The sequence below is a fragment of the Vulpes lagopus genome, chromosome X (genome assembly GCF_018345385.1).
Source record: "Vulpes lagopus strain Blue_001 chromosome X, ASM1834538v1, whole genome shotgun sequence".
Lineage (NCBI taxonomy): Eukaryota > Metazoa > Chordata > Mammalia > Carnivora > Canidae > Vulpes > Vulpes lagopus.
Window position 1 is genome coordinate 65,904,679 of NC_054848.1, and position 27,791 is coordinate 65,932,469.

Sequence of the window (27,791 nt, forward strand, 5' to 3'; positions counted from 1 at the left end):
GGCCCATAGGCCAAATCTGGAGCACTGCCTATATTTTTAATGGCCTATAACTAAGAATGGTGTTGGCATTTTTAATAGTGAAAAATAATTTAAAGAAAAATAATTTTAATGATACATTAAAATGATATAAAATTCAAATATCAATGACTACAAATAAAAGTTCTACTGGAACACATCCATGCTCATTTGTGTACATACAGTGTATACAGACATTTTATGGCTGCTTTGAGGCTACCAGTTCAGACTTGAATATTTGTATCAGAGGCCTTATAGCCCTCAGAGCCTAAAATATCTACTACCTGTCCTGTGTAGAGAAAGTCGCTGACTCCTGGTCCACTATGAGCCAGGTACTGTGCTAGGGCTTTCACAGCATATCTCCTTTAATTTTGTCAAATCATTTAGTGGTGTATTAGGTTATAAAGAACTGGAGAAATTAGCTAATTGAGAACAATAACAGGTTTTATTTGTAAAATATTCCAATTTTTAGGCAAAGGTGATGTATCACCTTCATTTATTCTTTAGGATAGTATCCTTTCCCTGCTTAAACAGTACTATTCAATTCACATGCTTACAGTACTAAAGATAATTTCCAGAATATAAAACCCTTTGCAAATATAACCTTTTAGTCACATCTCTTTCCCCCATCCATCACCACTGAATTTCTCACTGTTCTCCCATTTTGTGCAGACACAAGCTGAAAATGACACACTCAAGAGATATTTCATGTTCATTTCATTTAGGTCCCTAGCCTACCTTTCCCTTCTATGCCTTTCTTCATTCTTCTTTACTTTCTTCATCGGATTGTCTACCATTGTGAAATATAAAAGGAATTTAAGGGAAGGAGGGAGGGAAACTGCAAAACATAACCAGGTTTTTTTGGTGGGGAGACACGCCTCTTACCACTGTGGACGGCCTAGTTGGTCAAATCCTAGAGAGTAGGGCCGAATTTGTTTGTTTGTTTATTTGTTTTTTTGGTCGTTCAACATGTATTAGAGGTTCAGTGAATTGCCTTTAAGTTATTGATTTTTCCCCTTCCCCCTCTTCCTCTCCCTTGCGACCTGGAAAACAGAAAATCCTCCCACGGAAACTCCTCAGGGGCGCCCCAAGATCCAAGCTTCCTTACATGGACTCGCCCGCGCTGCATCCCTCCCCGCCACCCACCACCCACTGCAAGTCCGTGGTCTCCAAGCACAAACCCAGCGCCGGCTTCTTGATCTCCGGAGCGCGCGCCCGCGCGCGCGCTCTCTCCATTTGGCCCCCTACCCTGCAGCAAGGGCAGCGTGACGTAATGCAACCTCAGCATGTCGGCCGCGATATAAAGGACAAGGCGGCGCGCCTCCCAGACGCAGAGTAGCTTGTGATTGGCTCGGGCTGCGGAACCTCGGAAACCCGAATGTGAGGACCTTACAGATCCACAGCTGCCGACCCCCGCAGAAATCTGGAACGCGGTCATAATCCAACTGGCGGCGGCAGTGGCAGCAGTGGCTGCAGGTAAGGAGACTCCTGGAGAGAAAGTGGAGGGATTTGGGTGCGCTGCGCTTAGTGTCGCCAGTGTGAGAGGAGAGGCTCACACCCAGCCTGTAGTATAGGGCGTAGGGAACAATGGAAGTGGCGTCTAGTCCCTAAGCTTTGCCTCCTCCTTGGTCTGACAGTTTTTTTCCCTAGCCGCAGCTGGTGACTGGAGGAATTGAGGGAAGTGGAGTGTTTTCCCCCTCAGGCAACCTCTCCTTCCCCTAGGCCAGAACCCCTAGGGGCAAGAGCCGTCGTTGAGACCGTCGGTGGTTTAGGGTGACGGGAAAATGGCGGAAAACAAAACGGTGAATTGAAGAATGCAGCGTCCCCCTGGCATTTTCTCTCGGCGACATCCCCCTAATATTCCTTTCATTCGCCCCTACTTCTCTATCCCCCGCCTGCTGCTTATGGTAACCTTGGAATGCATGAGGGATGGCGGCGTTTGGGAGGAAGTGGCATCTAATCGGCGTTTTAGAGGGTAGGGAGCAGTCAGAGCCCGAGGGGGGCGGCGGGTGTGTGCGGCAGTTGTCGCCTCCACTAAAACACCACCATTTTGGTTCCCAGCTGTCTCCCATGTAGCGGGGCTGGGAGAGCGGGAGGAGGATGAGGGGTTGGGCAGCACAGCGTGGGTAGCAGCGGTGGCGACCGCTGCACCAAGTGAGAGGAGGGAGGAGGGGAAAGGGTATTCTTGTTGCTTCGCTTTCTGCCTTTCCACGGAGAAGGTTCTCTTGTTTGGTTTAAGATCCAGTCATATGGGTAATATATGAAGGCACGTGTGTGCGTTCTGCTCGAAATGATTGAAACTTGGCATGGTCGTGGGAAAGGGAGACTTATGCGGGAAGCGGGTTGCGTCCAAAGCTGCAATACTGCTACTTGTCACGGCTCCTTTGTCTCCTATCTCTGCAAATACTACTTTCGCATTCTCTTGCTCTGTTGCCTTAAGATTTCTCGTCTACCTCCCACCCTATTTACATCATGAAGAAGCTAGGTCCTGAATGAGCTGTTTGGAGAAGACAGATGAAAGTAAAATGTTTTTTGTTGTTGTTTGCTTTGATTTCTGTACCCCGTACATTGATAGAAAGATGTTTACTCGAAGCGTACTTAGTGGTTATCTCCATTCAGTAAGGATGTGAGATATACTCTTGAGAATACTGAGAAGCCCAGCTATCTATTGGCTATTCAATACTTAACACACTGCTGTTCTCATACCTCATTTATTATTGATCTTATTTAAACTTCATATAAGGGGAAAAGTGCGCCAATATATTTATTTATTTATTCATACAGTGTGATACTCCCTTATAGTAGTTGCACTGTGTTAAAATTTTTACACTTCATTGAGCGCTAGTGCAGATTTTTCTCTATTGATTTGGCAAGGATAAAGCTTGCCCTTGGTTGGTTCTCTTTCACTTTCCAAAATGAGATTTAGCTAGTAATTTTTAAATGTGCTTTAGAGAAGATTTGGTTTAATGGAGTGGTGGAATTCTAAGTGTAATAATGTTGCTTATATCGTAGTAGGTAGTTGTTTCTGTTGGAATCCCTTCGGATACTTTTTAGATGAATGGATTTGAGCACTTAAGCTCTTCTCAACCTCACCCTGCACGTTAAAGTGTAAAGAAAATCCTTAAGTGTGTAAGAGATTTTGTTTAAAATGTTTTAAAATGTCTAATTTTGAATGTATTTTTACAATAGGTAAAGAGAACTTTTTTCCAAAGAAAATAACATAGGTCAGAAGGAAAAATAACAAAAACAAATTGCTGCAGATTTTACTTTACAATATGTAAGAAAATCTACAATTTCTTCAAGACAGTCATATTAAGGTGATTAACAAATTAATGTTTTATTTAATAATTAAACAGAATTAAGTGTTTAAAACATTTTAAGGCATTTGTAATTTGATTACTTATGTAAAGCAAGCAGTTATTCTAATTAAAGCTGTTTTAAATGTTGAAAATAAGTCCTTATGGCATTTTGATTTATCTCTGTGAACATAGGGGTAGTCTATTTTGAACTCTTTTGACCTCTGATGGTTTCACTTTGGAGGCAGGGAACAATGTGGTATTTGAAAAAAAAATACAGCCAAGAATTTCTAAAAAATTGTAATTTTGCTCATACATAAAGTAATTTTATTGAATCAGTGTATATGCAGAAATGACACCTATTGCTGTAGGATTTTTATATACATGATTCAAATGTTATACTCTCCTGCCTCTTGTACACCTGTAGAACTTTAAGGCAAGGAAAAAAATCTTAGTGATCTCCTTACTTAAGGATAAATTAAGGTGTTTTACATGGCAGCTTTCTAAAACTTTAACGATATAACCTCATCTTTTGTGCAATATAACCCAATTTATTAAACACCCTGAAATAAAAATGAGACAAAATTTTTATAGAATTGATACTTTTTGGTGATACTTAGAATTTTATGTTTGAAAGGGAAATACACATAATGTAATTATAAGAAATATGCTTAGTGATAGTATTTGACATTAGGTTCCAAGTCTGGTTATCTTAAATATAGGATACATCACTTGAAATGAAATGGAATCCTTGCTTTCAGAACTAGCTTAAAGCTAGTGTGACTTTATTAATCATTAAGGAAGAAAATCAGTTGTACATTTATAAGTAAATGATATTCTGAAAGGAACAATTTGCTAAATGTTTGTATGTGATTGATCTTATCTCTACCATATTTAGGAAGCAGTCATGTTTCTTGAGTCCTCAAAACTATGAGACAAGAGACTGTAGTAGAGTGAGGCCAGAAGTCCTTACTGGCTCAAAGAACTCCAGGGAAACTGGGATAAAACATTTTACATTATAAGTAGAACCCCGGGAGCCAGAGGTGAAACACAAGTTTATCTGCAGAGCTCCACTGCAGGGCTGAGCTGGGGCTGGAAGAAATGGATGAGAGCCACTGGATGAAATTCACTAATACTAGACACCTGAGTCTTCTAGTAATGTATAAATATCCCAACTATTGTCTGTTGTCATCTTGTTCTTTTTTTTTTCTTTTTCTTCTTTTATAACCTACATTTTAATTGGAACGTTAGTGCTACAGTTTTGTTCTTTTGCTCGCTTCTATCATTTCCCCTGTAGCTTGTCACCCTTACTGTGTCTTATTCTCCATTATCTTTGATTTATTTCCTTTCACGTAGCCCTTCCTTTACTTATTCTTGTCACATAAAGCATCTAATCAAGGTTTTTATTTTCCTTTGTGATGAGATTTGCACACCTGGTTCTAAGGCCTATTTTCCATTGCATTTTTTTTTCTCACAACAACTGACTTTCGCTTAAACATATTTAAACTCTTTTTAAAACCATTTTTTTTACAGATATCTGTGAATGAACTTTGCTAAGTATGGAATCAGGTGGTGGAAGTCTTGGATTGCACACATCAGACTGTAGAATGGCCCATACTATGATTATGCAGGATTTTGGTAAAGCATTTTCTTTGTTGTATTTTTTTCTTTCTTTTTTAAAAGTCAGAGCATACTAAATATCAAAACTATATTGAAGAAGGGGAGAATTTATGAAATTTGTTCTTTTGCTAGGAAATTATTTGTAGAGCTCATTTTCTTAAAGATTAAAGCTATGTGACAGTAGTCTACTTAAAATCATTCTTAAAATTTTGTGCAGGGCACCTGGGTGGCTCAGCCAGTGTCTACCTTCAGCTCAAATCATGATCCCAGAACTTTGGAATCTAGCCCTGCATCAGCTCCCTGCTCCCTGTTCGGTGGGGAGCCTGCTTCACCCTCTCCCTCTGCCATTTCCCCTGCTTGTGTACTCTTGCTCTTTCTGTCAAATAAATAAATCAAATCTTTAAAAAAAAATTGTGGGAATGTTGAAGAAAGGAAACTTGGAATATAGTGGTAATGTGGCATTGAAAATGAAAAAACTCAGCTTAGATAAATAACAACATCAGTTCTTGAATGTAGGAAATATTAAATTGTCTTTCTCAAATACATTTTAAATTGTATTTTTGATAAAACTGGAAAAGGACCTACTTCAGTAATTACAAAGAAGTTAGATGCTTATGTAGTGAGATATTGGAAAACCATGCATTAGGTGATTAATTATATTCTGATGAAATATCTTTAGAAAGTTGTTTCTAATAACATTACATCTTTTTTTTTTTTTAAAGAAAAGATTCCCTACTTTTGTGGCCAAGTTTTTCAGTAGCCTCTTAACAGTAGTTGTTTTGCTGAAGATGTTAAGACTATCACAGCCAACAAAGAAACTGAATTTGGTCAGGGTCAATCTGAATTATAGAAGAGATGGAGGTATCTGAAGTATAAGGCAGGAATAAGGTGGTAAGAATTGAAGAAAAGTGGAGTAAGAGTAGAAAAAACAAATAGTAAATTGGAATAAAAAGTAAACAGAAAATAAGGTATTATGGAATTGTCAAAGATGATATTAGGAATGGATGATCAAAGCTAATAATTAAGAAAATTATTAGAATTAAGAAAATGGTATTACTGTTTTCACATTAATGTTAATATATTATTTTGTCCCTTGTTGTAAAGGCTACAGTATTGAGAGTCAGAAGAACTGGATTCTAGTCTTGGCAGTCCTATTACTTGGGCAAATTACTTTATTCACTTCTGTGAGGGGATTGGAGTAGATAACCCTAGATACCCTAGATAACTGTCCTCTCCAGTTCTATGATTCCTTGACACTTCTATCTGATGAATAAATATGTGGTGCATAAATCAAGATTAAATGTGGTGGACGTTGAGATGACTATGTAGTTAATTGATTAAACTGAAAGGAATCATTGATTCATTCTGCTAAATGAGTCAGAAGTCAATTGTGTTGTTATGGATAACTTAGAAGTGATTTTGAGTGAAAAAAGTACATGAATAAATTCTAGAAGAAGGACAAAGAACTGAAGAGTAAAGATTTCACAAAGAATTTTGTGAATTCTTTGCTAGAGATAGTTTTTAAAATACTGGAACACTTGAACTTCAGTATAGTAAAATAAGTTTTGGTTGAAATGTCACCTTTAATTTTTTGCATTTTAAAAAGGTTTTAGAAATGGAAGAAATACAGCATTTTCTCCCTATGATACAAAATTTAATCTACCCTGTAGCATTTGGTGAAGTGACAGACTTCCTTCACTCCTGAAGAAGTTGCCTATTAGCAAGTAAAACCTGATTCCTTTCTAAGATTAAAAAAAATGTCCCTTTAGTGCTGGTGAATGTTTACTTGGTATTCCTCTTACCTTCCTTTTCATTGTTCCTCCTTGATGTCTTAAAGTTTAATCAATCCCTTATTACATCTAACACTTTACTTCCTTTTAGTTCCTAGGGGAGTAGAACATGCATATTGAAATATATTATGCACATTCTTTTTTCTAATTTTTTATTGAGATAAGAATTTTTTAAAATTCTTTTATTACTCTTTTTTAACGAACGGCCCCGGGGATAGAGGACCAGGGGAGGGGGGTAGAGGGGAAGTGAGGCCCCAGAGATAATAATTCATATCATACAATTTACCCATTTTAAAGAATACAATTCAGTAGTTTTAGTATACACACAGAGTTGTGCAAACATCACTGCTACTTAATTTTAGAACATCTTGTCATTGGAAAAATAAAACCTAATACTCATTAGCAGTCACCCCCACCCCTACTCCAGACCTAGGCAACCTCTAATATTTCTATCTATGGATATACCTATCCCAGACATTTCATATAAATAGAACTATACCATATGTGACCTTTTGTGTCTAGCTTCTTTCACTTAGCATCGTTTTCAAGTTTCATCAATATTGTAGCCTGTATCAGTTTCTCTTTAAATTTATGCCAACATCAAAAGTTAGATATTTGCAATCCCATAAACTAATGATATTTGTGAAACAGAGTCTGGCATACACAGGTAGAGCTAGCCAAGTAAGTATACTATGCATTACAGGATCTCTAGATTCTATAATGTTCTTGGTGGGGATAGGGTGGCTACTATGTTAAGAATTTGAAATGTTAATTTAATTTAAAAACTCATTAGTCCAGTTTCTTTTGAAAGATAATTGAGATTTTAAAAAAATTAATGATTTTATTCATTTGAGAGATAGTGCAAGAGAGTGAGCATGAGCAGGGAGAGAGGCAGGGGGAGAGGGAGAAGCAGATTCCCCCTGCTGAGCAGGGAGCCAGGCCACCTGACTGGATCTCAGGACTGAGCAGAAGGCAGACTCTTAAGTGACTGAGCCACTCAAGCACCCCTGAGATTTAAAAATTTACATGATTTATGTACTAACTTTGCTTGTGTAAAATGGTTATCCTTGAAATTTGTGCGATTGAATTTAATAGTTAAGACTTCATTGATGCAAAAAGTCTATGTTGCTCTGTGACTTAAATAGCAAAACAGCCTTAGATAGTGGCCCAAAATAGACCCAACAAATACCAAATTTTATCCTATACCTCCTGTGAAATTACAGGTATTTACATTTAAATGAAATAACTCTAGTAAAATGAGAAATGCTTGAAATGATGACTTATTTCTTACTGTTATTTGGTTATGTAATTGCTTTCACACTTTTTAAAGATGATTTCTCACCATTTATAATTTGTTACCTAGTCAGATAAATTGTTAATGCCATTTAATACTGCTTATTAAATGCTTTAAAATTTAATTGAGTGATTATGTGATAGATCTTCTTACTCATTTTTTTAAAGAGAGAGAGAAAGTGCACACATGTTAGGGTAGGGAGAGGGAGAAGGAGAGAGAATCTTAAGGAGGCTCCATGCCCAGTGTGGAACCCAATGTGGGGCTCCGTCTCAAAACCCTGAGATCATGACCTGAGCCAAAATCAAGTCAGTTGCTTAGCCAACTGAGCCTCCCAGACACTCCAGATTTTTTACCCTTTGTTTCTCAAACTGTTCCTTTAATGGTGATTCACTTGGTTAACCTTATAAATTTCTTTAAAAAATAGTCTCTATAGTAAGTAAATTCTATTCTCCTCCTTTATACTGGTAGAAAAAAGCCAGCCTAGAGTTAAGCGTTAAGTTCAGCCCTCAGCTTGAACCTTGGGCAAGCTTATTTAACTTCCTTAAACCACAGTTCCTACATATTTTTTATAGTTCCTTCATATTTAAAAAAGGAGATAATAACACATTATACAGCTGTTCTGAGGCTTAAATGAGATAATATATGTAAAAATATTAGTAGGTTGCTTGGTGCATAGATAGTGCTCAATAAATATAGCTAGTGTGTTGTTAAATAAGTGACTGGAAATTCAATGGATCTAGTAGATGAGCTGATAAGAGGAAAAAGCAAAATTTAATGAGACGTCTTAGATCTTGGTCTTAGTGAACTGCCAGAACCCTATGGAGAACCTGTCAATTCTTGGTCTAGGATACTTGATATTATTATTTAATTCAGCATAAACAAGCATATTTGGATTTATTTTAGTTTAGATTTGATTTATTTTGACCTGTAAGTTTCTACTAGAGTAAAGGCAGAATCCTCCTAGCCAGGTTAATCTGAATTTAGGCCAGCACCAAGTGTTATTCTATCCTTCCATCATTCCATAATGTCTGTTCTCAAGAACCACACTAACCTCCAGAATTTTCCATATTTTAAGTCTGACTTGTAGAAGGATTTTATAAAATATTAATTTTATTGTTTATATACATAGAATTCCAATACTGTGAGTTTTATAGATTTAATCTTTAATTTGTCCTTGCTAAAATTTGGATTTCTTGTCTGGCTGAATGCTTAATTTGAATCTTCACCAACTCCCCATCTCCAAAATGGTCAGTGGAGAAACAAGTGAATAGGAAGGACTTATTCTGTATATATTCCCTTTATCTACCAGATTTTCAAGATTGAGGCTATGTCCTTTTGGGGTAATATGATGGGTTAGGTAAGAGTTTGAGAATACTGAGAACAATACGAAAGGATTGAAAAGAAGATAATTCTGAAAGGTAGCTTTCCCTTCTTGCCTTATCTTTTAATGGATAAGAATATTAATAGTGTCCACTGGTCTCCACTCTAACTTGTTAACTAACTTTTGTAATGAATTGGTTAATAACAATGAACACTGTGTAACAAATGGCACTCTTTCGGGTATGATTTTATAGAAAGTGATCCTTATGTGGAGAAGGCTTTGTATTAGATTATTTAATATAGATAATAGATAATTTTGTTATAATCTGTTCCATAAACTCTTATCACTTGTTTCTTGTACACTTCAGTGAGGCAGAATTTGAATTCCTCATGAAAGGATTTTTGTACTTTTACATTTATAAAGGGAATAGGAGTTAGTGTTTACTATGCTACTCAAAAAAAAAATTGTTTAAAGCTTTGTTCCTGCAGATTTACTAGTTTAGAATTTAGTGCAATTTAGAGATATGAATTTTATCAAACCAAATTTTTGTCTAAAATTAGGTGTTTTTTTCCCCAAAAAAATCAGGTGTTAAAAGATGCTTCCCACTTTTATAAGAATATAATAATTCTTATAAGATAAAGAAGTTTAGAGACTTTCATGTTTATAAATGCATATTTTATAATATATCCACCTGTCATATTTTACTAACTTAATTAAACATATTAGTACCCATTTATATTTGTGTGTGTTTTTAATTTTAATTTTTTGAAATATATGACTCATAGGAAGTAGAAAAAAATAGTACATGGAGTCCCATGTCGCCTGTACTGCTCTTCTTCCAATGGTGACATCTTCTATAACTGTAGTACAATATAAAAACTAGGAAGTTAACATTGTTATATTACTGTTAACTAGACTAAAGACCTCCTTAAATTTTCATATATTCTGAGTATATATAGTTCTGTGCAGTTTTATCCTGATACAGATTTTTGTAAACACCCATCACAATAAAAATCTAGAATTATTCCATTACCCTATGTATGCTATGCCAACATCTTTACACACACACACACACACACACACACACACCTACATTTTTTGTGTGTAAACATGTTTTAATATCTCTGGGAAAATACCCCAGAGTGTTATGGTTGGGTTGTATGGTAAATACATGTTTAGTTTTGTAAGAAAGTGCCATATATTTTCCCGTGGCACTGGGGTGCCTGATACCATTTTACATTCCTGCTAGCAATGTATGAGAGATAGTCTTTGTATCTTCACCAACCTATGGTGTTCTTTTTTTTTTTAATTTTAGTTCTTCTGATATAGTAATATCTCATTGTGGCATTTATGTTTTATTTGAAAATAAAGTGCATTATTTTTAAGGTCTTAATTTAGATTTTACTAACACTGTTTTCACCCACTTCCACCCCAGTGCCCGGTTGGTGCTATTTTGTTTGTTTATTTTCTTTTTTTTAATTTTTATTTTATTTATTTATTTATGATAGTCACACACACAAAGAGAGAGAGAGAGAGAGGCAGAGACACAGGCAGAGGGAGAAGCAGGCTCCATGCACCGGGAGCCCGACGTGGGACTCGATCCCGGGTCTCCAGGATCGCGCCCTGGGCCAAAGGCAGGCGCTAAACCGCTGCGCCACCCAGGGATCCCCTGTTTGTTTATTTTTCACTTTTATGTAAGCTCTATGCCCAACGTGGGGCTTGAGTTCACAACCCCAGGATTAAGAGTCATGTGCTCTACCGACAGAGCCAACCAGGTGCCCCTGTTGATGGTTTTTGCTTTTTTTGTTTTTTTGTTTTTTTTTTTTAATTTTTATTTATTTATTATAGTCACAGAGAGAGAGAGAGGCAGAGACAAAGGCAGAGGGAGAGAAGCAGGCTCCATGCACCGGGAGCCCGACGTGGGATTCGATCCCGGGTCTCCAGGATCGCGCCCTGGGCCAAAGGCAGGCGCCAAACCGCTGCGCCACCCAGGGATCCCTGGTTTTTGCTTTTTTAAAAAAAAACATTTTATTTATTTATTCATGAGAGACACACAGAGAATGAGGCAGAGACATAGGCAGAGGGAGAAGCAGGCTCCATGCAGGGAGCCCGATGTGGGACTGGATCCCGGAACGCCCGGATCACACCCTGAACCTAAGGCAGATACTCAACTGCTGAGACACCCAGGCGTCCCAGGTGGTGGTTTTTATTGCAGTAAGTTGTCAGTGGTTTTTAAAAAATGATAGTGTGGCAAGAACTATTTCATATTTTTAAAATATTTTATGTCATCTGGTACATTAAATATATTACTGTTAATTTAATAAAATAACTTTACTTTTTTGGATAATTGTTTGTATTATAGTGGCTGGAATGGCTGGTACTGCACATATCGATGGAGACCATATTGTTGTTTCAGTTCCTGAGGCTGTATTAGTTTCCGATGTTGTCACAGATGATGGGATAACCCTTGATCATGGCCTTGCAGCTGAAGTTGTTCATGGGCCCGATATCATCACTGAGACTGATGTAGTAACAGAAGGTGTAATTGTTCCTGAAGCTGTACTTGAAGCTGATGTTGCTATTGAAGAAGATTTAGAGGAAGATGATGGTGATCATATATTGACTTCTGAGCTAATTACAGAAACTGTTAGAGTACCTGAGCAGGTGTTTGTGGCTGACCTTGTTACTGGTCCTGATGGACACTTAGAACATGTGGTCCAAGATTGTGTTTCAGGAGTTGACTCTCCCACAATGGTATCAGAGGAGGTTCTTGTAACTAATTCAGATACAGAAACTGTGATTCAAGCAGCTGGTGGTGTTCCTGGTTCTTCAGTTACTATTAAAACCGAAGATGATGATGATGATGATGATGATGATGATGTCAAGAGCACTTCTGAAGACTACTTAATGATATCTTGTAAGTGAAACAAAAGTACAAAATTACTTGGGAGATTGATTTATATGTAAACTTAAAAGGTTTTCTGGGATAGGGGAACTATTCAATAAAACTCATGGGGATAATCTTTTGAAAAATATTTTTTTTCAAAGCTGTGTTGTTGAGATGCTTTTTTGATATTGCTCATATTTTTAATTTACTCAATGAAAATTCATACCCAAAATTAAACAAAATAATGTAATGCAATTAATACCTTAGAGCAGAAAAGAAGGTTCAACAAGAACATTAACTGATAATATTTTTAATGATAAATATATATATTTCAGAGTGGGAAGTTTATGTAGCCACTGCTTTCTTTTTAATATAGCAGGTACTGGAGTTGTCAGTTCAGTTTTCCTTAGGAATTTAAGCATAATATATTAAGAAATGTGTAATTAATTTTTTTATTAAATACTTGAAAAGGAAATCTTAAACTCAGATTGTGCTCTGCAGTTCTCCCTGTGTTTATTTTCTGTTTGTCTAAACAGCATGTGTATATTCTGAGCAAAAACACTTTAATGTGTTTATTTCAGATTGCTTTATGATGATGTCTATAAGACATTCTATCTGAAGGAGGAAGATAGAAGTATCTTGTTCTCATTTTAAGTGGTGGGTTTGCCTGAACAGCAACGATAATAAAATTCTCATGATGAGTTATTGATGGAGCTTGAGGAAGAAGTGGGTCTATTCTTTATAAAATTTGAAGGGATCATGCTGGAAGTAATAAAGATCAGATAAAAACTCCACTTTTTCATGGTGCATTTTTGTTCTTTTCTTTTTAAAATAAAAAAGGATTGATTGGGAAGTACATCAACAGGTAGAGTATATGTATATGTATATAAAGTGATTGTTATATATGTTATCAGTGAATTTAAAACTAAAAAATAAGATTAATTTGTAAATATGATTCTGAAGTCTAGCATGTTAACTTTTTTCCCTCTGTAACCACTTTTGAATATTTACATTTTTTCTAAAGGAATGAGTTAAGCCACTAAAATACTGGCTGCAAATGTTATTACCTTTTTTTTTTAATTGATGTCCATTACTAAAGCAATTCCATATTTAGATCTTAACCTGATGTTAAAAAAACTGTGGTTATTATTATATAAAATAATATGACAATAGTTGGTAGCCTTTCTGTGTATCAAAATAACATTGTGCTTTTAAAAAAGTACCTGTTGAATCGAACTGTTTGATATTAGTTTAAAATTTGACATTATGTGTTTTGAGAATTGTCAAACCTTAGCATATCTTCTATGATTTGATTCTGCAAAAGATTTTTTAAAAAAAGAATTTCTAGAATATTTTAATTTACGATATTTATATTGCCATATGTGTCAAATGCAAAGACTTCTGTCCTACTGTAATAGGAGTAAACTGAAGATTATAAAGAACATGTATTGCTTGAATAATACTGGGACTGCTGTGGGATCATTTTAGGATAAATTTAGACTGGGAATTAACTCCTTAATCATTAGTAAAGAAACAGCAATATATTTTTTTAAAAAATCTATTTAAAACTTAAGCAGTTTTTTATTGTGGAAAGTGGAATATACAAAAACTAAATATTTTTTTATATCACCCATTTTCCCACCACCCATATCCTTCCTTGACCATTTTTGTAATATTTATTATACCCAAATTGGAATTACTCTTTTTTAAAAAAAGTTATTTATTCATTCATGAGAGATACAGAGAGAGAGGCAAAGACATAGGCAGAGGGAGAAGCAGGCTCCCTGCGGTGAGCCCTATACTGGACTCGATCCCCAGACCCTGGGATCATGCCCTGAGCCAAAGGCAGATGTTCAACCATTGGGCCACCCAGGCATCCCTGAATTAGTTACTTTTTACCAGTGTAATTAGTTACTTTTTACCATTTTCATTTATTTTATTTTATTCTCTTTTGATTTAGTTTTCCCCTTTTTTTCCTTCATAATTTGCACTTCATTTTCTTTACCTCTTGGTTTATCTTGGCCATTGAATCGTACAGGAGTTAAGAGAATAAATTGCCTTCAAGGCCTCAATGTTAATTTAAAAAGCCTCTTTTCTGTTTATTTTTCTCAGGATAGAGATTTTCAGAGTATCTAAGAAATAAAGTTGAGGACTTAAAACAGGCCATTGTCTTGTTCCTGAGTCCCTAAGTATTCCTATAAGGAAATCTTATCAGTAGCTGAGTTTTAGAAGTAGGGAGTTTTGTCTTCTCTCATATCTAAGGGGTGTCTGAGGCTTCTCTCCTTTCAGGCTAAATGTCACAAATTATTTATCTTAGCAGTTGGTTAAACTTTCCCACTTGTGCTTAAGTAACTTGGAAATTAATATAGAATAACTGTATCTGTCTAAAATTATCGTAGGTGTGCTCTTTAAAAATATCTAACATCTCTAAGACATTTATGGGTGATGATTTCCTTTATAAAAGCTGCACTGGAAGAGGGAAGGTCCATTAAATAATGAACCAATATAATGCATTCAAATTGTTTTTTTACCTATAAAATCAGTTTATATTTCTTTTGGGAACATAATCTTATAGAAAGCAAAATGTCTTGGTAGGGTCATTATGGGAGATCTCATCAAACCTTACCAATTTCAAGGGTAAAAAAAGAAAAGTTAATATCTTCGTATTTTTTTTAATATAATGGCTTTATTGAAGTATGATTCACATGCCATAAAATACACTGTTTAAAGCATGCAGTGATTTTTAATATATTCACAGCATTGTATAACGATCACCACAATCCATTTTAGAATGTTTTCTTCACTTCAAAAAGAAACCCCATGCCCTTTAGCAGTCACCTCCCCACATACCACATCCCCTTCCTGACAACCACTAATCCAATTTCTGTCTCTATAGATTTGCCTATTCTTAACATTTCATATAAATGGAATCGTGTAATTCGTGGCCCTTTGTGTTTGGCTTGTTTCACTTAGCATAATGCTTTCAAGGATTATCCATATTGTAGCATGTGTCATGTGTCAGTACTTCATTCCTTTTCATTACTAATATTTCATTATAAGGATATACATTTTATTTATCCATTCATCAGTTGATGGGCATTTGGGTTGTTTCTACTTTTTGGCTATTATGAATAATGCTATGAAGATTCAAGTACAAGATTTTGTGCAGACAAATATTTTCAGATCTCTTGGGTATACACCTGGGAGTAGAGCATCTTTGCAATCTAAATATTACTAACTTCTGTTTGTTTCAGTGCTGTGAAATACAGATCCTTTACATATTCCCTGACCCCATCTCTGTGATTCATCAATATACTCTATACTGATAATAACATACCTACCATATAATTTTGGTAGATGTAACATAAAAGTGGTACAGTAAAAAGCCTACTCAGCTTTTAAAAGGAATATTGAATTTGTAATCAGATTTTGCTATTGAGCTATATAAAAGAATATTGAACATTGGCAAACTTGCCAACAATGCATCTTACTGTTTTATGTTACATTTAGCAGCAGTAAACTCTGTGATGTGTATACCATCGCCTGCTATTACTGTCTGGAATGTCATGTGAGTTTAGAAACCACACTGTGGGACTTGGATATTGCAAACCTTACAACAAGCTAAAAAGTTAAGCCTTAATTTAGAGTATTTTGAGTATTATATGCATTAAGAAGATCTTTGAGGATCTATTTCTAAAATTACTTAGTTGCCTATTAAGTCTTTGTTAACTTTATACTTTCTATAACAAGGAATATAGAAAAAATCTTGGTTAAGTTGATTATCTCTTAAAACTGCACACTAGCATCCTTAATAACGTTATCATCTTCCATGAATTAAAATGCAAAACCAGTTTGGTTACTTAATACATTTCAAAAATGTTCATTCTGAAGAATCTAAGTAGAAAATAATGGATACCTTAAACTATGGGCGTTAAGGCATGCTGTAAATGGAATCGGGATAGCAACAGTTATTTCAGTACTTAAAGTAAAAGCTATGATACCAAATTATTGAGAAGTGACCAAAAATGTGTATTTCATTTCATGAGCTTTAATTTTATGAATTATAGCTTTAATTCAGTTTGCTACAGAAGGAACTATGATCACTTTAAACCTTTCAATTATAATAAAGCAGTATTTATCCAATGAGAGTATTTTCAGTATTTTATTAATTTACCGTAAGTTATTCCAACTTAAATTCGTGTTTTGGACACTTTTTGAGGTTTTTGTAGATCCTATGTCTTAATTTTCAAGAATGGGAAAACACTTTCTGAAAGCCTAGCTTTCATCTTTTAATACTTTCTGTGATGTCATTAATTCAACATATTTTAAAAGGGAAGCTATTAAATCAACACTATCAGATACTTCATCTTTTTTATTTCATTTTAATCTGTCCCATTGTCAAAAAGAATTTTGCCAAAAATCATAGTAATAGAATTAGGGGCTATGATGGAATTAAAATATTTGATCTATTTATTTTGATCATTTAAGTCCTTTCATAGTCTATTTGAACTATTAAATAGTATAGAATCACTTATATTTTATCAAAAAGTTAAAGTAGCTTTGCATTGTAAAAAGAATTGCTGAAACTTTCTGTCTTTCACCATTTTGAAAGGCTAAAAGAATGTTTTTGAATTTGTATATATCAGATTTGAAACTGAGGTAAGGAAAAAAAACAAAAAAAAAGAAACTGAGGTAAGGGAAATCTAGACTTTGACTTATTTAGATCTCATTTTCTAAGAGTACTGAATTAATACCTTTTTAATGTCACTTTATTCATTTTTCAGAGGATCTAGAATTGTTTAGATATAGTCAGAAGCTTTAAGATTTTATGTTTCATGTATGATACCATGATATACATAATAGGAAGGAGCAGATTTTCAATTAGATTACATTTCAGTTTTCATATGTACAAGCATTGAAATAAAAAATGGTAAGCATATAATATTTGGGGGAATATATTGTTTAACATTTATGGTCAAAGAACAAAGTTTATTAATATATATATTTATTCCATAGATTGTGCATTGTATTCATGTGAAAATAAATGTTATTCTTAAAGACTATAGAGCAGAGAATAAAAATTTTAAGTATATACTTAAAACGTAAGCAATATTTTCAAATATTGTTGCTTTACCTTTATGATTTTGGAGTCTAGCATATGTAAGTAAATATAGAAGTATGCAAAATTACTGGTTTCAAGTTGTCTTCCATTGACTCAACAGAAATTAAAAGTATTATGATTTTATTTTTATAATTTCTGAAAAGCCTTTTTTATAAAATAATTCAGCTGTTTTCTGTTTCCTCTTTTTCAATTCTAGATTTCATATGATAATTGGTTTTAGAAATACTGATATTAATTTAGGAATTATTGTTTATATGAACTTATTTTATGAGTACTATGTGTTTTATGTTCTGATTTTTCTGATATTAATTTTGATGTTAGAATTTAACTTAAAACGTTTAATGTAATAGAAGATGATTTAATCATTTCCCAAACCATTTTAATTAAAGCTCTATGATTATTAAGTATTTTATATATAAATTAAAATCTCTGAATAAGTTTTTATATAGTTATGATCATGTAATATATCTGATTTCATATAGTGTTTTTTTCATGAAATGTACCACTTTTGGTGGTTACATAATAAGTCATTAAGTCAATATAGTGGATAGGTGATTAACACATTTACGTTGCACTTATGCTTAACATCCATTAAATGTCAATTGTACTTTTTGACTAAAATATTTTCTTCTTTATATTTTACAGTGGATGATGTTGGGGAAAAATTAGAACATATGGGGAACACACCATTAAAAATCGGCAGTGATGGTTCACAGGAAGATGTTAAAGAAGATGCATTCGGTTCAGAAGTAATAAAAGTGTATATATTTAAAGCTGAGGCTGAAGATGATGTTGAAATAGGTACAAAGACTAATCTTAATTTATTGCTATAATAGGAATTAAAACTACTTATCTTTTCTGGCAACTATTCTGAAATTGTCTTTAAAGTGCAGATTTTTTTATAGGTTTCTTTGGAGATGGAATATTAAAAAATTGTATCTGAATAAAAAGCAGGAATGCAGCATGTGTCATTCTTAGATTCTTCCAACATAAGTAGAATATTACATTTGGAACTATCAAAACAAATGAGTGGAGAGAATTTGATTTAGAATAGGAAGTTATATTGAGTATTTAAGGGCAAGCTAGAGGCTAGAACCAGGCTGCTTAGATTTTAATCCTAGTTCTGCCATTTAACTGAGCGGCTATTGGTGAGTTACTTAACCACCTCTGTCTCAGTTTCCTCATCCATGAAATGGCCATAATGATAGTAAGTACCTCATAGGGCTATTGTGAGGATTAAACGGGCAAAATACATGTTAAAGACCTATATAGTGCTTGGCAAGTGTGTAATGTAAATGTTAACATTTGCTGTTAGTTCTCAGTGGTTATTGCAAATTTCTAGTGTAATTTATAAGAAAATTGTCCTGACACTTAGAAATTTATATTGGAATATTTTGAGGACATTTTTCTAAAGGAAAATATTTCTTATGTCCTTCTTAATTCAGGGAATTATTCCATGATACTTTTCTATTTTGATATGTGATTTAATTTTTAAGGTGGAACAGAAATTGTCACAGAGAGTGAGTACACCAATGGACATTCTGTAGCTGGAGTGCTTGACCAGAGTCGAATGCAGCGGGAGAAGATGGTTTACATGGCAGTTAAAGATTCTTCTCAAGAAGAAGATGATATTAGTAAGATATCAGTACAAGGGCACTGTGGTGACTTGTCAGTAGCCATCATGCATTCTTTAAAAAAATTAAGCAGTCCCAAAGCTACAAACACTATATAGGAACAAAGTTTAATAAGATTAAGTCTGAATTTTGCTGTAATTAATTTAAAAGGAAAGTGTCCTTTTGACCATTCATGCATACGTGTAGTGTTCAAATCAGCAAACATGAAATGCTATGTGTCTCAGATACTAAGGATATAGAGATAAACAACAAATGGTTCCTGACTTTATTAGAGCCCACAAATATATATGGAATTAGTGGGAATCTATTTTGTATGTTATTGGATATGTTGTATATACCTCCTCTCTGAGGTAGGTGGTATTATCTTTGTTTTATGAAAGGAAAAAATGCTCAGGGATGTTAAAAAATTGCCCAAGATCATTTCAATATTAAGTGAGGAATGTGCGGTTTCAAATTATATCTGTCTAACTCTACTGCCAGTGTTCTTTCCACATGGCAGTGAACACTGTTGGCCTCTCTCTGGATTTAGCAGTGAATGGGCCAACTGGTTGTTTTCCTTCTGTCACCTAAAGATTAGATAAGTAAGTATTCTTCCTAATAAGTTAAGCTGCCAGGATCTTTACTTATTATGCCTTTGGTGGTCTTCAAGTAGTTGCTGCTTAAGGTTTCTTGGGGCTGAATACCATAGGGTAAAAATAACTACTCAGATTTCCTATCCAGCCATGCTGCCCTTTTCCTTATGAAGACATGTTCCTTTCTGCCTACTTTCTTCTCATCTCAGTGTAACAATGCAGCCCTTCCCTAGGGCTTCTTCTATCTTTATGACATGCTGAGATAAAAACTATCTATTTTGTTTTGCTCTAGAAGGGCAAGAGCCTCCACTTCAGTACATTACCTTGATGATACTCAGCTTTTCCTATACTGCACTCTGATCTCCACTCCTCAGATTTCCTTCCCTAGAAGCCATGGGAAGCTGAATTCCAATCCCAAACATGAATAATACACCACAGTTGAAAACATAAAAACAAGTAAATCTAGAGGATTTCATTGAAGAGGAAAATAATTTCTAGTTGGTCTCTAAATTGTTTATTATTTTTTTTTACTCATTGGTCAGTAGAGGGGCACAATAGAAGGTGGGAGACTGAAGCTTAGGTTAGATGATGCCAGAATTCCTTGGGGATGTGGAAAACTTAGATCAGTGTCTCATTCTTGTCAGTTGAAAGAAGGGAAACTTGGGAGAAGAGGGACACTTTTTCCCCACATTCTTTCCACATTTCTTCCGTGGTGACTAGAAGATCCCGGTATGTGAATCAAAGGAAAAGCATAAATTCAAGCCAATTTTTTACTTAACAGCTTAAATCTAAATGGGTTAAATCATATAAAATATACTAAATGACCCTCTAGGTTTAAATTTTTTACACCAATATTATATTTTTTTTAAAAATAAGCCTCATTTAATGCTTTTTTTTTCTGAAAATCCTGCCTCTTAAAGGGTGTCCACCTATTTGTGAGCACCAGCTTATGTGTGATTTTAATTAATTCAATCTAATTATTTTATTTAATATTTTCTTCAATTACTAGTGTTTTTGACTACTTTCTTTGCATGTACAGTACTGAATTTACATTACAGCATGTGGGATAGCAAGGACCACTTTCTAGTATTGATTCTGTGGGAAAAGCTTTCTGAGTTCCAAAGAACAATCAGGCAGAATTATGGACTGAAACCTATTTTACAAATTTGTAATGCCCAATGGACTGTAAAATCAGTCAGTATATTTCAGGCGCACATGTTTATATATTATATATATATATTATGTTATTACATATATATTATTATATATAATCTAAAAGTCATTTTCATAGGATAGGTTCTAAGAGGAGAATAAGAGTTTTGATAAATGATTGTCTCCTAGTGGCACTAGTCTCCAAAGTGCCTAACATAATTTTTAAATTAACCAAATTGAAATCTTGACATTTGAAAGATATAAACTGTTTGGAATTTTTTACCCATTTATTAAATATTTGGGGTTGTAAACAAGCAATTATTTCTAAAATTTAGGTTGCGCTGAAATAGCAGATGAAGTTTACATGGAAGTCATTGTAGGGGAAGAGGAAGGAACTTCTCTCCCTGAGACTCAGCTTGAGGACTCTGATGTTAATAAAACAATTGTCCCTGTTGTCTGGGCTGCGGCATATGGTAGGACACTGGCATTTTTTCACCTGATAAGTACATATCTATTTGATCAGCCTTTAGATCATTAAATATGCTGTGCTAGTGCCCCCCATGAGTTGACTAATATTATAAAATGTTTTGCTGTGGACTGATTAATCTCTAGGTACTTACATGATTTTCCTACCATATATCTTATGTTACTTAAAATGAGCCTTGCTTAATGCATTGTTGTTTTTCAGTAGGATTTATTTAAAATCCTACCTGTATAAATGAGTACCAAAAAGTTTTATTTTTCTAAAATAGGAATATCCTTTGAAAATTGATCCTTCCCTTTTTTCAAAAACTTATTTTATGTATTAACACCACAAAAAAAATTTTGGGGGTTTGAAAAGAAACAGAAATCCAGGTATGCTCTTCTACAAAATACCTAATGGAAGGTAAATTTATCAAGTTTTTTTCTCTTTCACATTTTACCTCATTCCTACTTAATTTACAAGATGGTCCAGGTATACTCTTTACTTTGAAAATTTTTGGTGTCCAGATGCATTATCTTATCTTGATTTATGGTCCAGGTATACTCTTTACTTTGAAAAATTTTCGTGTTCAAATGCATTATCTTATCTTGGTTTCTCCAAAGGTTCATTCATTCAACAGTCATTTATTGAGCATCTTCAGTTTTGAGTGTATTCTGCAGAAATATCTATTCGGTTTTTATTTAAAATGTAAGATTGTTCTGGATGTTAACAATTCCAAGGATGCTAACAGTAGCCCTTATTTTCAGTGCGTGAAATAATATCTAATCTATGGGAGTGGAAGAACTCAACAAAAAAAAATAATAATCCAAGGAACAGTGGTCAAAGTAAGATTTTTGTAGATTAAGATGTGATCCACTAGTAATCATTATACTTAACAATTCAGTTTTTAATTAGTCTTTTTTTTTTCTAGGAGATGAAAGAAGAGTTTCCAGGAGGTATGAAGATTGTCAAGCATCAGGTGAGAGAGCATTATATGTGAGATGTAAGTTAAATAGCCAGTTTCATATACTGCATGGAAAAGAAACAGTTATTTGTGTGTACAGACACATATGTTAGACTTCTACCTGGTCATATCTTATCTAGTTACATAGGAGTTTGCCTCTTTTGGGAATCAATTAATTTATATACAGATATAACGTGTGTTATTCTGAGAATGTAATTCATTTTAGATTTATCTCAAGATAAAAATGTTGGGCAACTTACAACATGAATCTTAAAGGATGCTGTGGAGAAAATTATAAAATAGAAGTTGTTTAGACAAAAAAGTAAAAATTTACAACTACTTGTAATGTATTCATTGGGCAGAACTGTTTTCTTAATTTCTGTGGCAACCAATAGACATATATAACTGTTAAATAAAACCCATGTGTCAGCTTCATTTTTCTTTTGAGCTATAATTCATACTCTATATAGCATTATTTCATGGTTGATAGTTTTTTTATTTTCTTAATAAAGAGACTCTGTCTCATGGTAAAATGTCTGACTCTTCTGTTCCTACCTTTAGGAGATACTTGACTCTAAATTTAAACGTAGATATCAGAGGAATTGATTAGAGGCATACATCAGCACAGCATATAGGCTAAATGGCTTCACTGGTATTTATTTATTTATTTATTTATTTATTTATTTATTTATTTATTTATTTATTTGAGAGTGCAGAGGGAGGAGGTACAGAGGGAGAGGGACAAGCTGACTCTGCACTGGATGTGGAGCCCAACATGAGGCTTGGTGCAGGGCTCAATCTCACAACCCTGAGATCATGACCTGGGCTGAAATCAAGAGTCAGATGCTTAACGGACTGTGTTGCCCAGGACAGGTCTACATTTTTAAGCTAAATTGCATGACAAAACAGATTTGTGAGAACTGAAATTTTATTAAGTACTTTATTCTGTATATGCTAATGCCACTGACTGTGGTAAATTGTCTGCCACATCTATCTTAGTCTTTACAATCAGTCTTAACTTTTTACATTAATTGAATTATTCTAAAGCATCTATATAAGAGACATATTGTTTGTTCCATATTACACATAGCCACCATAACCATATTGGTTCACTGACACATGTATATTTCTTTGCTGAGTTTCTTTAACTTCATCAGCTTTCATTGGTGAGAAATTTAATGATGCCAGTATTTTGTTTGGGCCATAAAAGTCTCTCATGTCACATTCACCTTATTAATTTATTGCTTTAGGATAAATAAATTGAGATATTTTAAAGCTAATTTCACATGATATCCTAATTAAAGTGTTTACAGTTATGTGTGTGTGTGTGTGTGTGTGTGTGTGTGTGTGTGTATAAGGGCATAAAAGAGAGAATACGATATACTTTGTGAAATTTAGCACCATGATGGCAACTTAATGCCATGTCATCTCTAGTAATTCATCTAACCAAAACCAAAAAGTATAAATGTTATATAATTTAATAGTGTACCATTTTTTTCCAGGAAATACCTTGGACTCAACATTAGAAAGCAGAAGTAGTACAGCAGCACAGTACCTTCAAATTTGCGATACCATTAATACAAATAAAGTACTTAAACAAAAAGCTAAGAAGAGGAGAAGGGGAGAAACCAGGCAGTGGCAAACAGGTAAAATACTAATACTTTGCTTTATGATTATGATCATGATTTGAAATGTGGAAGTCATTTTTTTGTAAGCAAAGGAAAAAATCACTTGTTAGAGTGTATTCACACTTCCATATACTTGTCTGTGTTTGATTTAAATAGTTGAGTTTTTAAAAAGTATGTTACTGGTCCTTAATAAAACTATGCTTGTTTTCTCTTTCCCCAAATGATGTTTACAAAGAGAATTTTCAGGTTGGTTTCACAATAAAAGGTGCCTGTTTCTGGTTTACAAAATGTATATAGCATTTTAGCAGGTGAGTATTCTATAGCACAGTGATGCTTATTACTTTTTAATGAGCTATTTTATAATAAGTTACTTTTAATGTGGATTTTATCCTACAGGATTTTATTTTACTAGTATAGTTCTCACACTATGAATGTCAGCTAATTTTGGTACCTTTGTTGTAAAACCCTTTAAAACATCTGGCCAAATGTCACAACTTCCTTTTTTTTTATCTAGCTGTTATAATAGGCCCTGATGGACAGCCCCTGACAGTATACCCTTGCCATATTTGCACAAAAAAGTTTAAATCCAGGGGATTCTTGAAAAGACACATGAAGAATCATCCTGATCATTTGATGAGAAAAAAATACCAGTGTACAGATTGTGACTTTACAACTAACAAGAAAGTGAGTTTCCATAACCACTTGGAAAGCCATAAGCTTATAAACAAAGTTGACAAAACCCATGAATTTACAGAATACACACGAAGATACAGAGAGGCTAGTCCACTGAGTTCAAATAAACTTATATTAAGAGACAAGGAGCCGAAGATGCACAAGTGCAAATACTGTGACTATGAAACAGCAGAACAAGGACTGTTAAACAGACATTTACTGGCTGTTCACAGCAAGAATTTTCCTCATGTTTGTGTTGAGTGTGGGAAGGGCTTTCGACATCCTTCTGAACTCAAGAAACATATGAGAACCCATACTGGTGAGAAGCCATATCAGTGTCAGTATTGTGTCTTCAGGTGTGCAGATCAGTCAAATCTGAAAACTCACATTAAGTCTAAGCATGGTAACAATTTACCATATAAATGTGAGCATTGTCCTCAAGCATTTGGTGATGAGAGGGAGCTTCAACGCCATCTGGATTTGTTTCAAGGACATAAAACACACCAGTGTCCTCATTGTGACCATAAGAGTACCAACTCAAGTGACCTTAAGCGGCACATCATATCTGTCCATACTAAGGATTTTCCTCACAAATGTGAGGTCTGTGAAAAAGGTTTCCATCGTCCTTCTGAGCTCAAAAAGCATAGTGATATACATAAGGGTAGGAAGATTCATCAGTGTAGGCACTGTGACTTTAAAACATCAGATCCATTTATCCTTAGTGGTCATATTCTTTCAGTTCATACTAAGGATCAGTCATTGAAGTGTAAAAGGTGCAAGAGAGGGTTCAGACAACAAAATGAACTCAAAAAACATATGAAGACCCACACTGGAAGAAAGATCTACCAATGCGAGTATTGTGAATATAGCACTACAGATGCATCTGGCTTTAAACGACATGTGATATCAATACATACAAAAGACTACCCACACAGGTGTGAATTCTGCAAGAAGGGATTCCGAAGACCATCAGAAAAAAATCAGCATATTATGAGGCACCACAAGGAGGCTCTTATGTAATAAGATCAATATAAAGCTATTCCAAAAATAGGATATGCTACATGGGAGGAAAATTTCATGAACTGTTTCATCTAGTTCCAAAGCTTGATAGTAAATCATAACTTTACATTCTTTGTATTAGAGATCTTGAAATATTTGAATTGACAGGGGATTTCATTGCCCTTTGAAAATTACTTAACGAATTTAAAAAGCACCATAGAATGGTTGCAGAAAAACTCTTAAGTGTCTATTTAATAGTATTATATGCATAATTAAACTACAGAAGGACAAAGCAAAGACAATAACTTTATTTGGCTGATCATACTAGAGATAAATGTTTCTGAAAAGATCATATTTAGTTGAGTTTAGCAATGTTTTGCTGTGGCAAGCAAGTCTCACTTTTATGTGATTTTAGAAATGAGGTGGGGCAAGAAAATAAAGTCATCCATCAGTCACTTAGTCATTGAGCCTTTTTTATGGCACCTGAAAATTGATTTCCAGAAATGACAAAAGTTTTGTGTATTCATTAAAAGAAATTTCGCTGGAAAACAGCTTATACTAATTCAATACTATTAAAGAGATTTTCAGAGCTGCTAAGATTTTATTACAGGATGGGATGTTTAAAATACAGCATTCTTTGGAAGTCTAAAATGAAATCTAAAGTTCCCTTTTTTCTGATGTTCAAGTTGATTTTTCAGTATGGCATATATGACAAAAGTATATTTGAGTCAGATGTGGCTTTCTAAAACAGATGCAACAGTAGTGTTGCAAATAAAGTTAGCACTATATTTCTTTACGATCTAAAGATTAAATTGAGAGAACACAGTTTTCTTAAATATGATGTTTAGAAGTTTCTTTTTAGGGCATTCTCAGCAAGTATGATTGTTCTAGTCTTACTTGCTTTAATGGTTAAAGGTGCAATTTTATGCCATTATTGAAAATTTTTATTTTTAAAATCTATATGCCATATTATTAACATGCATTTTCAATGTGAGGCAGCATAAATGCAGTATTTAACAAAACTCTGTGTTGCCAATAGAGTTTGGAGGTGGATATTCAGTTTACAGTGTATAAATTTAAAATATGCATCCTTTTAACAACGCTTTGTGTTAGCATGCTGCAAATCAAAATGGCGCTTAATATAAAAAGCTGGTTTAGGGAAATTTAATGAAAATCCTGTTCATAAATGTAATGCATATGATGTGTACTTTTAAGTTATAGTTGCTTCATGTTTACAATCAGCTGTTCAACATAATTAAAATGTAATTTTACTTTATACTATATTGTGGTTTTGTGTTTGAAGTAATGTTCACCTTTCTGTTTTTGCACCAGATAAGAATCTGTTCCTTGAGAATAAATTTTTTATCTTTCTTAACTTCAGAATATTAAATTTGGAAAATTTTAAATAGTGTGTTATGTGGCTGTAAATGATGTACACGCTGTAAAATAAGATTGTCATTGTTATGTGGGATTATTATTTCTAAATGTTACTCATTGAAATGAGCATACAATAAAAAGCATTTATTGCACTTCAAGGTTTTATGAATTTATTTAAAGTTTGTTGTAATGTTCACTCTTTGTTAAAAGACTTTTTACCTAAAATTGCTTGTAAGTAATTTGGTCCACAATTTAATGTCTTGTAGATTTTGTGCATTAACAACAACATGACACTTGACGGGATGAGCACTGGGTGTTTTTCTGTATGTTGGTAAATTAAACACCAATAAAAAAAAAAAAAACATGAGCTAGGAACTTAAACAATTATGATGACTATGGCATGATTATTCCTCAAAAATGTATATTCCTGCTAAAACCATGATGAAATACTGTAAAGGTGCTCATCTTAAGATTTGGGATTTAGTATTATAGAGAAAACTAAAAAATCCTAACCTAAGTAACACAGTCCTGAGAAAAGGAATCTAATTATGTTCCAAATAGACCAATATACATTCAAAAGGAGAAGCATTAAATCAAGTATTTGGGAAAGATTTCTGTAAGTGAGTGTAAAAATAACCTGCTATATTCATACCAGTCAACATTCAATAGAATTCATGTACCTAGGTATATAGCCCTGTTGCTTAAAATTGTCAATTGGGTTAATTATTCTTTAATGATCGCTAACAGTAAAAGAAGAAGTCTTTTACCCATTGTATGTTAGACCAGTGCTTTTTAAGCTTTAAGGTCTGTGGAGTTCACCTAGGGATCTTGTTAAAATACATTTTCTGATTTAGTATGTGTGAGATGGGGCCTACAATTCTGCATTTCTAGTAAGCTCCCACGTGTTACTACCATAGTATTAACGTGTTAGACAAAAATACCCCAGTGTAATTCTGGTATGCTTTGGCAACTTCGCTTAAACAGA

At 34.1% G+C, this 27,791-nt stretch overlaps 1 protein-coding gene across 5 annotated transcripts; it reads left to right on the forward strand.

Moving 5' to 3' along the window:
* Positions 1 to 1,357: 1,357 nt before the first annotated feature.
* Positions 1,358 to 26,958, forward strand: ZNF711 (zinc finger protein 711). 5 transcript variants are annotated; one of them, XM_041742295.1, is made up of 11 exons: positions 1,358 to 1,491; positions 3,205 to 3,332; positions 4,210 to 4,471; positions 4,845 to 4,949; positions 11,699 to 12,253; positions 17,991 to 18,146; positions 18,842 to 18,979; positions 21,039 to 21,176; positions 22,098 to 22,145; positions 23,633 to 23,776; positions 24,273 to 26,958. In XM_041742295.1, exons 4-11 carry the CDS (start codon positions 4,871 to 4,873, stop codon positions 25,448 to 25,450), a joined length of 2,436 nt encoding a protein of 811 aa, XP_041598229.1. In that variant the 5' UTR covers positions 1,358 to 1,491; positions 3,205 to 3,332; positions 4,210 to 4,471; positions 4,845 to 4,870; the 3' UTR covers positions 25,451 to 26,958. The 5 variants fall into 5 exon arrangements, with proteins under 5 accessions (XP_041598229.1, XP_041598227.1, XP_041598230.1 ...); XM_041742294.1 differs by lacking the exon at positions 1,358 to 1,491 and adding an exon at positions 1,977 to 1,990 and having other exon boundaries at positions 4,210 to 4,466; XM_041742293.1 differs by lacking the exons at positions 3,205 to 3,332; positions 4,210 to 4,471.
* The last annotated feature ends 833 nt before the right edge of the window (positions 26,959 to 27,791 follow it).